Here is a 16260-nt window from a genome sequence, read left to right as displayed (position 1 = left end):
TGGTGTAGTTCACTTTCAGTATAGGAATTGGATGGTCAAACCTACTGGCCAACTCGCCATGGAGTGGAGGCCTGGTCTGAAGAAAGTAAATCAGGGTGGGGGTTTTATAGGTGACCCTAGAACAGGCTTGTCAAATGACGCCTGGTCCTGTCTGTGTCCCTGGGGGGCGTGCCGATGACTGATTTAATCTTTGAACATAAATACATTCTATCACATTAACATCAGTACACAGCATCTCAATGTATCACAAATAGCTTTATCCTTATTAAACTACCACCAGCTACTGCTCCCATAATTTCTGTTGTGAAAATAGCTCAAATATTTCTGACACCCCCGCGAACCTATAACGCTACCGCCAGTGCTAAGATTTACGATTGTGTTAGGTTTGTTAAAGTAGAGCACTTAGTGTCATAAATTACACGCTTATGGAGTATATACCTAGATCAAGCCAGATATGTGGGCTCTACAGGTTACCATTCATCTCAGGTAGTCAACATGTAAGCACTTGAGATTTTCTGAGCGGGCACTAAGAAGTCACACAGTAAGTACAGTTTTCTGTTGTCACCATAAAACCTTCTATGTGCCCCACTCAGCACCACCAGGAATGGGATAAAGAAGGATAGGGTACACAGACAGTTTGATGCTATTTTCTATTGGTTAGATGCTGCAGGGATTCCTTCTGTTCTGATTGTGGTACAAGACCTTCTGGTCCCTTTGGGAGCTTCAGTCAGCAGCACACAGAGAGCCTGCCTAATTTCTCTCCACTGTCCTCTCCTGCGAACGCAATGTGTGCCAGTTAATTAGTCAGCCTCTACTATAATCAACCAATATTTTGATCTAAGTAGGACAATTTAATCCAAAAGACTATTTGCCATAATAGAGAATTAAAACCTCTCTCCCTGTGCTAATTGTATGCTAATTATGGCATTATAAGATAGTGCTGATTGGGCACAGCTTCTGTTGTTATTTCCGTGTGTGTGCATGTGTGTGTCATTGAGTCATTGAGGGAACAGATGCCTCTCTCTGCTGCCAGATTGCTTGTGTTGGGTAAACTCGTCCGCCAAGGAAGGAATGGGTGTGTCCATATATTCTAAAGAGATAGTTGACTGAGAAATAACCTGAGATTGACCCTGCCAGTGCCTTTTGTGCGTGTGCTTCAGTGGGAGCACTCTGTTTGTTCCGTTAGTGCTCTAATCTACAATAAATGCCAGCTGTTCAAACTTCAAAGCAGTGATCTCTGTGTTTTGTTTTGTGTGTGCATGTGTGCTATACATTTGAGGCACTGTGACCCAGTCAAACGCAGATGAACTCTGTGTGAGCCAGCCAGGCCATCAAAAGCACAGCAAAACCCTACTCCCTGCTGTTCTGCTGCTGTTTGATGTGATCTGGGACCAGTGTTCTGGGGAGACATACAGGCTTTTCTCCTGTGATGTGAACAGGTGCCACTGTTCTCTGTACAGTATGAAAGTGAATTGGGATTAGAGCTTTGAGACTGGCTCGAAGCCCACTTCAGACCTACTGGCTGTTGTTAGTGGCTGGAAATGAAGCTTTGGAACATGGAGAGGGCTTGAACATGAACATGAAAGGGTTTGTCGTCCAGGGAGAGGGGGAATTCACTAGACATTCGTGATAGGCTGGAGGAAAACAAAAATAAATATTGTGACACTGCAGTCGTGTCCTCCAGGCTGTTCTAAAGACAGATGTTTGAAAAAAGGAAAAGGGAGCAGAATAGAAACAGATCCAATAACACTCCCGGCTGGCCAACATTATTTCTATTTGTACTGGGGAAACATTGTATGGATGTTTCCCTTGTATTGTAGGAAGTGTCCTTCCCTGTTGTATTGTGATAACGGTATAATTATGTTTCCCTTGCAGTACATGCCCTTCCCCGGTAGCTGAGGAGTACAGTGAAGGGGGGTACAGGGTTCCCTCTGTTGAGGATCTGGGCATTGAAGGGCAGTCAGATGTTTTGTGGCCTGGAGGAGAGAGCCATGCCTTGATGAGGCTACAGAGCACAGGAGGTTGGTGGCACCTTAACTGGGGAGAACAGGCTCATGGTAATGGCTGGAGCGGATTTGTTGGAATGGTATCAAATGCATCAAACACATGGTTAGATGCCATTCCATCCTCTCCGTCCCAGTCATTATTATGAGCTGTCCTCCCCTCAGCAGCCTCCACTGCTACAGAGACACATTGAGAGCCAGGTACTTTATAACAGCTACCAATCTATACTTAAAGGGACAGTGCAACATTTTGGCAATATTGCCGTGCATGCTAGCTGTTCCTATAGACTTCCAGTCATTGTGCTAACACTAGTTAGCAATGGCGCCAGAAACTACCTTCAACTGTCTTCAAACTACACACGGAGACATACAAATGGTATCCACGAGTTCATTTGACTCTGGGTAGTAAATGTTGCACTATCCCTTTAATCATGTAAGTCCACTCCGAAGTAGCCTGACACCAGTGGATGCATTATGAATAGATTCATTGGTTTTAGATGTTGATTTTGAAGACCTGAATTAATTTTTTCCATGCAGAAATGTTCTGTCTCTTCTTATTAGTTGTTTTACCAGAGAATCTCTGGCATTTTGTTGCGTTCTACACTCTAACTGTCTCATGTTGTCCCGTCCTACAGGGTTTGGTGGCTAACTTCTCCAAGCCACGCACCATCCCCAACTCCCTGCTACCCAGTACCACGGGTCTCAGTCCCTACCTCAGTTTGGGTTGTCTGTCTGTACGGGCATTCTACCACAGCTCTCTAAGGTCTATGCACAGGTAAGTTGTGTTCACCAGAAGACCCTGATGTTGAAATTATAGTTAGTTGCAAGGAAGTGCAACCATCATATTGTTGATGTTGGGTTTATTGTTCAGTATAACCTTGCTCTCTCTCCTCATCACTCTCCCTCTTTCTCCCTTACCTCCTCCTCTCCTTCTTTCCCTCTCCACCCCTTTCTCTCCCACTCCGTACCTTGCCTATCTCCCTCCTTCCCTCTCTCCCCCCCTCCAGTCAAAGAACCACTCCCTGCCTCTCGTCTCTCTGCAGGGCCAAGGTGCTGTGGAGGGAGTTCTTCTACACCGTCGTTTCGGCAATGGCAAAATTTACCGAGATGGAGGGCAACTCTATATGCCTGCAGATTGGCTGGTACGACAAGGAGGAGGAGCTACGTAAGTGGAGGACGGTATGACCCAATTTTGAAAAAGATATTTGTCCCAAAGTGTCAATGTAATTTGAGCACTAGCACCTATCCTAAGAGCTGACTAAATCGCACTAAACAAAGCACTAACTCAGAGAAATGAACATTCAGACAACATGTGTGACTGTCAATGACGCCTCTGTCCTTGTCCACGTCTGCCTCCCTCAGGAACAGACAGGCTTAACCTGGATCGACGCCATCATGACTCAGCTGAGGCAGGAGGGCTGGATCCACCAGTTGGCCAGACACGCCGTGGCCTGCTTTCTGACCAGAGGAGACCTGTGGATCAGCTGGGAGGAGGGCATGAAGCTAGGGAGGGAGGCATGAACGTAGAGAGGGAGGGGTGGGAGACGTGGATCAGCTGGGAGGAGGACATCAAGGTATAGATGGGGGAGGGGAAGGATGGGTAGGGAGGAGTGGGGAGACCTGTGGATCAACAGGGAGGAGGGCATCAAGGTACCAAAAACGAGGAAAATCGGGGCAGCGTGGCTGCTGGCTCTAAAATCGGTCACTTTGCAAGGTGTCTCCAGTTGTTGGTGTGCTCCTCCAGTAGCTGACTGTGCTTCTCTCTGCATCTCCCTGTGTCCTCTGTGTGTCAAGTGTTTGAGGGGCACCTGTTGGATGCAGTTCCAGTTCCCTACAGTTTAAATGCAGGGAACTGGATGTGGCTGTCTGCCAGTGCTTTCTTCCACCAGTCCACACGTATCTTCTGCCCTGTACTCTTCGGGTGACGCACAGACGGAGAATATCTCAGGTAGGGCTCCTGAACACACACACACATACACTTTCTCAAACCCCAGATTTATATTTCAGCCTTGTGATTCATGTCTCTCTCTTTGTGTGTCTTCAGGAAGTATTTCCCCTGTAAGTCTATGAGCCCTAGATGGCCCTAGAGGAAGTGTTGCTGCAGGCTTGCTGCATCATTAGTACGATGCTGCTTCTGTACTTTTTTACCATAACTACTGTTAAAGCTACTAGTACCCTTTTTCAGACTGCTGCTTGTACTGGGAATTTCCATCTTAAAGGACCCATGAGCACCAAGGTGAAATTCATAGGAACATGTCAAATTGGGTTTCAAATGAAAGCTACGGGTCCAAATTTTGGAGAAATTAACGAATACATACATTTTTCAACCATTTTCCATCCTAAAAATGTGTTCGTACTGTGATGTCCAATCTTGTGAAACATAGACTTCTATGATTGGTTCAGATTTTGTCTGGTCCGGACCAACAAAACATGCTCTTGTTTGGGGACGGAGCTATGGATATTGCATATTTCTACATTTTTATACCTGTTTGTGATACATTACAATAATGATATTTTGGTATTTGGTATTTTATTAGGATCCCCATTAACTGTTGCAAAAGCAGCAGCTACTATTCCCGGGGTCCACACAGAACATGAAACATAATACAGAATGACATAATACAGAACATCAATAGACAAGAACAGTTCAAGGACAGAACTACACAAAAAAATAAAGGCATACGTAGCCTACATATCAATTCATACACACAATATGAGATTGAATGAAGTTCCACACAATAACGCCTCCTTATAATACTGTACGCTTTCTTGAATTTGTTCTTGATTTGGGGACTGTGAAAAGACCCCTGGTGGCATGTCTGGTGGGATAAGTGTGTGTGTCAGAGCTGTGTGTAGGTTGACTATGCAAACAATTTGGGATTTTCAACACATTGTTTCTTATAAAAAGAAGTGATGCAGTCAGTCTCTCCTCAACCCTTAGCCAAGAGAGACAATTAAGAGTAAATTAAGAGCAAAATGTTCTGGGCCAGTTGTAGCTTAACTAGGTCTTTCCTTGCAGCACTGGACCACATGACTGGACAATAATCAAGATTAGACAAAACTAGAGCCAGCAGAACTTGCTTTTTGGAGTGTGGTGTCAAAAAAGCAGAGCATCACTTTATTACGGCTAGACTTCTCCCCATCTTTACAACCACTGAATCAATATGTTTTGACCATGACAGTTTACAATCAAAGGTAATGACAAGTAATTTAGTCTCCTCAACTTGTTCAACAGCCACACCATTCATTACCGGATTCAGCTGAGGTCTAGAACTTAAGGAATGATTTGTGCCAAATACAATGCTCTTTGTTTCAGAGATGTTCAGGACCAGTTTATTACTGGCCACCCATTTCAAACCAGACTGCAACTATTTGTTAAGGGTTTCCGTGACTTCATTAGCTGTGGTTGCTGATGTGTATATGGTTGAATGATCAGCATACATGGACACACATGCTTTGTTTAATGCCAGTGGCAGCTCATTGGTAAAAATAAAAAAAGAATAGAGGGCCTAGAGAGCTGCCCTGCAGTAGACCACACTTTACATGTTTGACATTAGGGAAGCTTCCATTAAAGAGAACCCTCTGAGTTATATTAGATAGATAGCTCTGAATCCACAATATGGCAGAGGTTGAAAAGCCATAGCACATATGTTTTTTCAACATCAGGTTATGGTCAATAATATCAAACGCTGCACTGAAATCTAACAGTACAGCTCCCACAATCTTCTTATTATCAATTTCTTTCAACCAATCATCAGTCATTTGTGTCAGTGCAGTACATGTTGAGTGCCCTTCTCTATAAGCATGCTGAAAGTCTGTTGTTAATTTGTTTACAGAGAAATATCATTGTATTTGGTCAAACACCATTTTTTCCAACAGTTTGCTAAGAGCTGGCACCAAGCTTATAATTCTGCTGTTAGAACCAGTAAAGGCCGCTTTACCAGTCTTGGGTAACGGAATTCCTTTGGCTCCCCTCCAGCCCTAAGGACAAAGACTTTCCTCTAGGCTCGGATTAAAAACATGACAGATAGGAGTGGCTATAGAGTAAGCTACCATCCTCAGTAGCTTTCCATCTAAGTTAAATTATTGATAGATTACACTTATTTTACCACCTCTTCCACACTAACTTTACAAAATACAAACTTGCACTGATTTTCTTTCACTATTAGTTTTTTTATGCATGTATACAATTGCTCACTGTTCGTTGTTGGCATTTCCTGCCTAAGTTTGCCTACTTTGCCAAAAAAATAATAAGTCAAATAATTGCCAACATCAAATGGTTTTGTGATGAATAAACTATCTGATTAAATGAAAGATGGAGTTGAATTTGTCTTTCTGCCCATAATTTAATTTAAAAGTACTCCAAAGTTTTTTTCCATCATTCTTTATATCATTGATCTTGGCTTCATAATAAAGTTTCTTCTTTTTGTTGAGTTTAGTGACATAATTTCTCAATTTGCAGTAAGTAAGCCAGTCAGATGTGCAGCCAGGCTTATTAGCCACTCCTTTTACCCCATCTCTTTCAACCACACAGTTTTTCAACTCCTCATCAATCCATGGAGCCTTAACAGTCAGTTTCTTAACAGGTGCATGTTGATCAACAACTGGAAGAAGCAATTTCATAAATTCATCAAGTGCAGTGTCTGGATGCTCCTTAATAATCACATCAGACCAACAAATATTTTTAACATCATCCACATAAGAGTCACAGCAAATCTTTTATATGATCTCTTATACACTATTTTAGGCCCAGCTGTTGGAACTTTGGCTTTCCTGGACATAGCCACTATATTGTGATCACTGCATCCAATGGGTACAGATACAGCTTTAAAACAAATTTCTACAGTAATAGTAAAAATGAGATTGATACATGTGGATGATCTTGTTCCTGTAGTGTTTGTATACACCCGTGTAGGTTGATTAATAACCTGAACCAGATTACAGGCACTGGTTACAGTAAGAAGCTTCCTCCTGAGCGGACACCTTGATGAAACGCAGTCAATATTCAGGTCCCCAAGAAAGTAGACCTCTCTGTTTATATCACATACACTATCAAGCATTTCACACATATTATTTAGATACTGACTGTTAGCACTTGCTGGCCTATAGCAACACCCCAAAAGTAAATGCTTTAGATGTGCCAAGTGAACCTGCAACCACAACACTTCAATAACACTTGACATAAGATCTTCTCTAAGCATTACAGGGATATGGCTCTGAATATATACAGCAACACGTCCCCCCATACGCATTTCTGTCTCTTTTATAGATGTTATACCCTTGTACTGCTACTGATGTATCATCAAAAGTGAGTCTCAGAAATGGCTAATATATGAAAGTTATCTGATGTTAGCAAGTTATTGATTTCATTAACCTTATTTCTGAGGCTACATATATTCATACGGGCTATTTTCTGCCCTTTCCTGAGTAGCTTTTCAGAGATAGACATAATACTGAAAAGAGCAGACAAAGCAAGAGAAAAAAATATACATTCTGCAGTCCATTAATCAATTTGTGTGTGTGTGTGTGTGTGTGTGTGTGTGTGTGTGTGTGTGTGTGTGTGTGTGCGCTGTGCTGCGGGGTTGAGGCAATGTGGGGTTGAGGCAATGAACCCATAGGCTTGGCTCTCTCATCCCTTCTAGGCTTCTGGAAGGGAGGGTGGACAATGAGCCTGTCATAGCGGATGTAAGCAATGTCCCCACGCGCTCTGGCAGCTTTCATGGCTGGGATCAGTTCTTTCCTCTTCTGGCGCACAGCTTCAGGATAGTCATCGTTGTGGAAGATTAATGTTCCTCTCAAGTTCTTGGCTCTTTCCAGAACAGCTACCTTGTCTTTAAACCTCCAGAACTTGACCACTATCAGCCTGGGGCTATCACCTGGGCCGGTGGTGGGTTTTCCAGTCCTTTGCGCTCCACCTCAATCTTCCTGTGGTCCATCTTCAATTTCTCAGAGATCATTTCCCTCACTTTGTCCTCAGACTCCGTCCAGGTCTCATGTGGAGATTCTAAAATTCCGTCCACAACCATGTTGTTCCGCCTTGACTGTCCCTCGAGATCTGATTTATCTTTAGTCTGATTTATCTGTCATTGTTATCATGGATTCACACACAGAACTGATGTCCTCTCTCAATGACTTACAGATTGCTGTCATCTTGCCGTTCTCCTGTTTCAACTCATCGACTGGACCCTGGGAGAACTGCAAACTGTTCTTCAGGTCCTGGACCTCTCTGGTCAGGTCGTCCATTCTTTTATTAGTAGAATCCGCAAGTATTTGGACAAAACAAAGCTATTTTCTTGTTGCTGTAACAATTCCTTGTAGTTCTCTTTTTGTTCAAAAGATCCTTCACGTGTGATAGAGAGACACCACTGTCCTCAACGGTACTCCCGCTGGCTTTGATCTTTTGTCATGGTAGCTAGCCATGTAGGTTACGCTGTTACTCCTCACAGTTTCAGACAGGGCAGGTCACGGGGAAAATAGAAAACAACAAACAGCAGGGACCTAGACAGCCACAAACCCGGGACAATCCACGGTACCAGCCACAATGGCTAACCATGTCACGGGCTGCGTTCAAGAAAACCTCGCTAGCTTGATATGTAGCTAGCTAGAAGCTAGGCTAGCTGTGACGCCATATAGCTCCTCAGACCCGTCCTTGGTCGGCAGGATCACTGGAAAGAGACAAGCAGTCCCAGCAACTGATGCCAACTACGTTGCGGGATCCAAACTATGAAGCTAGATAGCTACCAAGAACTTACCAATACACTTTTAAACAACAAACTTTTCAAACAAACAAAACCGAGCTCTTTCTCATTCCGTGTTCAACAGGAAGTGGGAGAAAGACATACAGAGCAGAGAGGCACAGTTAAAAACTTCTTAGGACTAGGCCCCTTTTTTCTCAATTTCCGCCTCAATGTTGTGCCTAAAGTAAACTGCCTGTTTCTCAGGCCCTGAAGCCAGGATATGCATATAATTGGTACCATTGGAAAGAAAACACTTTGAAGTTTGTAGAAATGTTCAAATAATGTAGGAGAATATAACACAATAGATATGGTAGGAGAAAATCCAAAGAAAAACCAACCAGAATTATTTTGTTTTTGAGGCCATGCTCTTACAATGGAAAGTATAGGGGCATACTGAATTCTAGGGTGTCATTCTAGGGTGTCAGCAGTCTATATTCAAGGTTTCAGGCTTGTAACTTCCAAAATGAACAAGAAATATCAGTTTTAGTACAGGGACACAGTCTTGGAAATTTGTGTATGTGTGCGCCATGAAGACATTACGCACCTGCTAAAATCGGTTTCCTATTGAACATACTTCTTTCCGTAAGAAATATTATAGTTTGATTACATTTTAGGGTATCTGAGGAGTAATTAGAAACGTATTTTGACTTGTTGAAACAAAGTTTAGGGGTATATTTTCAGATTCCTTTCTCTGCATGTTGAATGAGTGGATTACTCAAATCAATGGTGCCAACTAAACTGACTTTTTGGAATATAAAGAAGGATTCTATCTAACAAAACAACACTACACGTTATAGTTGGGACACTTTGGATGACAAATCAGAGGAAGATTTTCAAAAAGTAAGTGAATATTTAATCGCTATTTGTGAATTTATAGCGAAAAGCATGGCATGCTTTCGCTATAATGGCTACTGTAAATCGGACAGTGCAGTTAGATTAACAAGAATTTAAGCTTTCAACCGATATAAGACACTTGTATGTACCTAAATGTTTAATATCCATAATTTTTATGATTATTTATTTGAATTGCGTGTCTGTCTGCCTGCCTGCCAGTCAGCCAGCCAGCCAGCCAGCCAGCCAGCCAGCCAGTCAGCCAGCCAGTCAGTCAGCCAGCCAGTCAGTCAGTCAGTCAGTCAGTCAGTCATATCCATAATGATGCATTTCTGTGTAGTTCAGATCAGGGACACCAGGATGTCATTCTGTTACCCTAATTCCGTTACCGGGTGTAAATCCACTTCACCTACTGTAGTTCAATAAGCAAAATATATTTTTTCTAACTCAAGGTGTCATGTCATAGCTGACAGCCCATTCTTTCTGCAGACATTTGGAATCTTAATTTGGAGCAGATATTTAACAGAGTTTTTGGAAAACGTGGTCGCGTAAAAAACTGAGGGCGATTTTACCTTAATTCTGTTATCAAACGTTGCATCGGCACAGTTCTTCCAGTAAATGTGTTTTTGTGAAATTTTCGGTGTAAATTGTTCAAAGTAGTCATTGTGCATAGAGTTGTATGATTTGTTTAACTTTGAAAACAATGTTTTTTGTTTAGGATATATCTTAAAGTGAAAAATCGGAGTCAGTTTTATTCCGTTAGTGTGGAATTCCCCTACTACATCCTGACCATCTGATGTGTCTAGATAACGACTACCCCCTGCTCATGGTGAGCCACCAAGAGGCCAGCCAGAGGAACCTGGACCTGATGAGACAAATCTGCAATGAACAAGAGAACACAACTCTGCTCACCCGAGGTACACACACACACACACACACACACACACACACACTAAAAAAGACAAGGCAGCTAAACTCAAGAGGGAACACACACTGACTCACTCTCTCTCTCTGTGCCAGACGTAGCCGATGACCCCATGGAGATACGTCTGAAGAGGGATGGTGTGGTGGCAGACGAAGAACGTGGAGCCAAGAGTTTTAGCTCTGACACCAATGCAATAGGAGGCTATGCGACCGACACACCCCTAACACCCCCCCCCCCCCCCCCCTAAAAACAATGGCAATAACCGTAAAAACACGGACCAAGTTGGTAACAAACGAGACCCTTACCCCCAACAATCTGGACCAGGCCTCTGTCATAGTCTCCCGCCCCCTCTCAAATAATTTATCAATGGCCTCCTCTTCCACCTTCAACATTTGAACATCTGATCTGATCTGAAAGCAGTGGCCAGCGTTTCCATGCAGAGTAGTCTTTTTCCCATCAGTGTTTTTGAATCATTGATGAAGGATTTTGAGGCTGATTCCCTGACCTGTCAATGTTTTTAATTTGCTGTTTTATGATTTTGTTATACTCTTGTGAATTCAATGTTTTTTTTTTACTAGATTGCCTGTAGTTTTTCATGTTGTCTGTCTGTAATTGGGTAATGACTTGGTGCCGCCTATCTTGGCCAGGATGCTCTTGAAAAAGAGATTTCAAATCTCAATGAGCCCTTCCTGGTTAAATAAAGGTTAAATAAAAAACTAAAAAATGTCTTCAGGACAATCTCTGGTAGGAAGCATCAACAAAGCATCAACTGTGACTGCTTTCTTCCAAGACCTGTTCTACTGTCGCTGTAAGCCTGGCGAAGAGAGGCAACATGCAGAGGAACCATGTTGGGTACAGAGGCTGGGAACTGACGACCTGTGATCAGGGGAGATAAGAAGAGTCTTAAAAAGAGTCTCCTGTTGGAGTGGCTGTATGTATTCCCAAGCCTTTGCACGGAGACTCCGTCCTTACAATCACAGAGTTGTCAGACAGTCCATTTCACTGTCAGTGTCCACACACACAGTGTCTCTGACACTCAAGACCAGGAGTGAAATATTAGCTACATCACGGAAGAAGCTAGCAAAAGAGCAATGATCATGATGGTGCATACACCGCCATTTCTTTGCACTTCATTGGTCGCCTTGTAGTCTTAGGTAAAGAGACTGGGACACAGACTGTTGCATTGAATTTCACATGCACCTGTTTTGTTGCAGCTTGTTGTGGAAGGCTGGCTCTGAAGCCGAGGCGCAAACATTGCAGAACTGAAAACTCTTAAGACGACGACAGCAGACATGTTCATTCAACCGTCACACTTGATCTGCTCCACAGGCCACGGTAAGGCAGGTCGTCAAGGGGCTTGAATCTAGGACGTGACATGGAGAAGTAGGCTGCAGGTGTGACAGGCAGTACTCACATCTATTATTGGAAGAGCCACAGTTTTCTTCAATACAGCCTATATGGCATGTGACTCACTTCCGTCACAGGAGACCATTCAGCAGTGGAGAGATGTTTTTCTCTGGGCTGGCAGTGGTGCAGCTGTCTGTCTATTCAGAACAACCTTATCTCCATTGGCATGGCAACCAACACTCACTCTTATGATGTTGGTATGGTGTAACATGTTTTTTGTATATCTTTAACATGGACAAATACTTCATAAATAAACCTTATAAATAACTCATCTTTTGTGTTATTTGGGTGAATGAATGTATTACCAAAAGATAAAAGATGTACTGATCCTTTTGAATTAATCCTACGTCACGATCTTTTTGACCGCTATAGTCCAAAGGGCCACTCAAAATTCGGCAGCATTACATAACATGTTCTCTTTAAGTGAGTCCTGAAAAAAGATGTAGTCCGTCTGCCCTGTAGAACACATAAGACATGTAGCACTCATGAATAAAATAGAGAGAGCTGGAGCCAGTTTGAGGTGACGCAAGATCCGGAGAAAACGAGTGCAGTAGTTGAGGCGCCACGTCGGCAGAACCAACAAGATACATCCTATATTTTCTTTAAGGAAAGTTTGAAACCGCGAAAGTACGATTTTTACGTGCGTTAAAATACAGGACAACACGCTATCAAAGTATCGCTTTGAATACAGGAGTTTGAACAAAAGTAAAAAAGGCACAGGCTGAAAATTGCAATAATATTTTCAGGAAACAAACGCACCAATTATTCGTCTCAGGTGCGTAGCAGTCCCTTCCACAAGCGGACATCAGAAATTACTGGAAACATGGTGAAGGTGAGGATATGTCTGGCCTTTTTGTATCGATTTATGTATGTGCTTACGATAAGTAAAGTGATGGGCTACTGCATATCAATTGGGGTATGATAAAACAATTGCGCACGAACGAAATAAACGGAATTGATTAGATCCGGACTGAGTGATGCACTGTGCTTCCTTTCAAGCAAACCGTAGGTTAAGGAAAATGTCAAATATTGAACTTAATCTATAGCCCAAATGATTGACCTTGTGTGTTAAATTCCGCTCGCGTTATCGTTTCATGCGTGTTTTTCCCTGTGCAGCCTATGTAACCAGCTAATTGGAGCTTTCACAACAGGAGGACTTTTTAAGACTCCTTTAAAAGCCTGTCACCTTAGCGTTGTAATTTTTTGGGTTGATTTAACGAAAGGCCGTTTTAAATCACCACGAAGCAAACAATGATTGTCGTACGGTTTTTGCAACAAGAGTAAGAACTTTGAACATTCAAAACCAGTGGTTGTTGGATTTTGTTTGTGCTTGACGGGCTCCGTCAAAATTGAACGTTTTGTGCAAGAAATCCCAGAGTATAACCTTACTAATAATATGCCGTTATTTAACCTACTTATGCCGTTGAGCACTGTTTTCATGGCTGCTCAGAATTTGCACCGAGCTTTCTATTCAGAAATACATTTCTAAATGTGTTAGATTATACTGTTTTGACTTTTCCAATAGGCTTATAGTGTTGGTGGCTTAACAATTTGCAAGATATGCTACTTGTATGAACTTGCTTATGAAATTGAACGTATTCTAGCCTAATCTATATTGTTTTTGATCTGTAAGAACGTGAACGCCACACCAGAGCCCCAGCATGAAGGTTGTCTCGTGGAAGAAGAACCTGAGCTTACTGAAAGCCAGCCCACAGCAGGTAAATAACACATCATCAGTGCCCACTGCGTTGAACAATATCTCTCTGCGCTGTAGCCATCTCTCTTGGTGGGCATATTTTAAAGCCCAGTTTGTCAAGGGACACTTGAACAATCTGGGGATAAGGTGCAATTCAGGGTGAAGGGTTGTGTTGCTATTTTAAGAAACTGTAGAGAGGTATTAAGGGAATATGTTTGTTTGTGATCGGGTAAGGTTGTAGCTCTCAAACTCAAGGTGGCATTCTACCTTCTCCCAACAGTTTTCAGTCATTAGCTTCGTTCCCGAAGACCTCACGTACTACAATCCCAAAGCTGTTTGTTTTACGTTTAGAAATGCCAATCATCGCTTGCAATATGGTTTTCGATATGGCCCTTTTATTTTTCATCAGAGTAAGAATCCTTCAACAACAACAATATGCACACTAGCAGTTTTGCACATTGATTTCAAGGTTTCATGTACCTAATAAAAAATGTAATGTTTCCGTCGCCTCGCCAACTCTACCAACAGTTCGTCACAACTGTTGCGTTAAATAGCAAATGTGCTAACTCTGGATGACCATTCTCGTACCGTGCCATTTAAACTGCATGGTTTCCCCGCGTCGTAGTGGGACGACTACACGCCATGTCATCTTGTGAGTGTTTACGTCGAGAGGATGGTTATTATGTCTTACCAAAATGTCCTGTTCCATCACAGATGTTGTGACTTCTCTAAGGTATGCCTTTACTCACGTAACTGGATGGAAATGTGGTTACTAGGTAGAATACGTCAGTGTATTGACATGCCTCACTATTGTTTAATGATAGGATTCATTGCGTGTAGGTCTATGTCCAAGCACAAAAGCTGTTTTCTCTCTCTGCTGATGGTCATGTTTCACAAACATGACGTGTGGTCCTCACTCTCTGGTCTTTCGCTATCTGTTATGTCTTTCTAAAATAGTTTTGCGTCTGTTCTAAGACCCATCTCTCTCTCTCTCTCATAGATGAGGGGAAGGATGCAGGTAAGGAGCACCCCGTGGCCCAGCCGGGCATGATCTGGCGGGTCGGGGGTGGCCTGTTCCGTGCCAGTAAAACTGTGGTGGGCGCCACGGTAGGAGGAGTCGCCTGGCTCGGCGGGAAGAGTCTGGAGTACACTAAATCAGCAGTAACTTCAGTCCCCTCAATGAGCGTCGGCCTGGTGAAAGGGGTCGCCGGGGGCGTGTCATCGGTCGCCGGGGGCGTGTCATCGGTGGGTTCCACGGTAGCTGGCAAAGTTCCGTTCAGAGCCAAGACGAAGGACAAGGCAGAGTGATGACGATGACGGACACGCAACACGATGCATCGCCCCCACCGACTGAGCCATAAGAGGAAGTGATGAGTTGAAGCTAGTCGCCATGTTTTCAAAGTGGATTTATTTTGTTCGGGTTTGTTTTCTTCGTTTGTACATCATTCACTAAGTTGTACCTGGGGAAACGTGTTCAGTAGTGCCTTCTGTAGCCTCCCCCTTCTTTCCCTGTTCCTTTTATTTACATTTTTTTAGTCCAGTTTTTTTCTATGTTTTTGTTAGTGTTGAAGAGGGAGATTACTATTTATTCAGGCCAGCGGTCACAAATGTCCCTCTCTGCTCCCCCTTACCCTCTATTCCCCCCTCCCCCCCCAAACACCATTTCACTGAGCAGGGGGTCTTCATCCAAACCTACATGGTCCCCCGAAGCCTTAAGACAATGTAAAGCAGTTATATAAGGAGGGAGAGAGATAAACAGGCATGCTAGGTTGGGTTCTTCTCTTCCACCATTTAAAGCCTGGTTTGTGGTTTATAATGTGCTGGAATTTTTGTATGAGCTTTTTTTTTGTGACCGCAAACCCAAACTAATGTTCTGTTTCAAAATGCTACAGTGAACCATGTGAAGATAGCTTTTTGGGTCTTCTGAAAAGAGTTTGTTAGCATTTCCAAAACAAGAGTTGGAGGTGATGTTGTTCTGTGAGCCAATAGCCCTGTTTAGGTTGATGTTGTGGCAAAATGATATGATCACTTTAATCATGGTTATTCAGTAGATGCATATATGAAATGGAGACGTCATACATTTTACAGAAAATAAAGTATTTATTGATGGACTAGTTTCTCTACTGTCTGTCTTTGGTCCTTTTTTTTTATAACATTTCTATGGAAACTCAACATTTCAATGCAACAGTTTGGGTTTGTTTCTGTGTTCTGCCGTGACTTGGGCTGTTGCTGGTAGAGAATGCTGATATGACTGTCTGGCATGCTTGTACTTTCCAACATAATAATAAAGTCTCGTGGGAAGTTTGACATTGTGCCTCTGTCTCATTCACCATTTGGGCTGTACCTTGTAGTCTCAAGTCAATGCTAACAGGGGTGTACTCACTAGGGAGCAAATGCATTGAAATGGTGAGGGACCTACTTGAATTTGCCCAACATTTTTTGTTAAAACGTTTTCCATTTTGGAGTAAATGTTTTTCGTTGCGAAAGGTTTTGCAACTGTTAGTCTAAATGAGGCCTGGGGTGCACCCAGGTATTAAGTGATGAAACCAAAGGAATAGTTGGCGACGGTACTAAATTCGAAGTCCATTGGGACTGCATTTCTTCGATGGCAACACTCTGTTTGTGTAATGTCTATGTTGCCATGTTGAAGGGCTCTTGAGT

At 42.8% G+C, this 16260-nt stretch overlaps 1 protein-coding gene and 1 pseudogene across 1 annotated transcript; both read left to right on the top strand.

The window, feature by feature from the left end:
• The window catches only part of LOC115147815 (cryptochrome-1-like), a 28564-nt pseudogene extending 17821 nt beyond the window's left edge, over nt 1-10743 (top strand).
• A 1608-nt stretch (nt 10744-12351) lies between these two features.
• On the top strand, nt 12352-15906 carry LOC115208143 (transmembrane protein 263). Its single transcript, XM_029775984.1, has 3 exons — nt 12352-12735; nt 13537-13621; nt 14600-15906. Exons 1-3 carry the CDS (start codon nt 12727-12729, stop codon nt 14905-14907), a joined length of 402 nt encoding a protein of 133 aa, XP_029631844.1. The 5' UTR covers nt 12352-12726; the 3' UTR covers nt 14908-15906.
• The last annotated feature ends 354 nt before the right edge of the window (nt 15907-16260 follow it).

Source organism: Salmo trutta, chromosome 14 (assembly GCF_901001165.1).
Source record: "Salmo trutta chromosome 14, fSalTru1.1, whole genome shotgun sequence".
Taxonomy (NCBI): domain Eukaryota; kingdom Metazoa; phylum Chordata; class Actinopteri; order Salmoniformes; family Salmonidae; genus Salmo; species Salmo trutta.
Note: the sequence above shows the minus strand (reverse complement) of the source record. Positions and strands in the feature narration are given on the sequence as shown.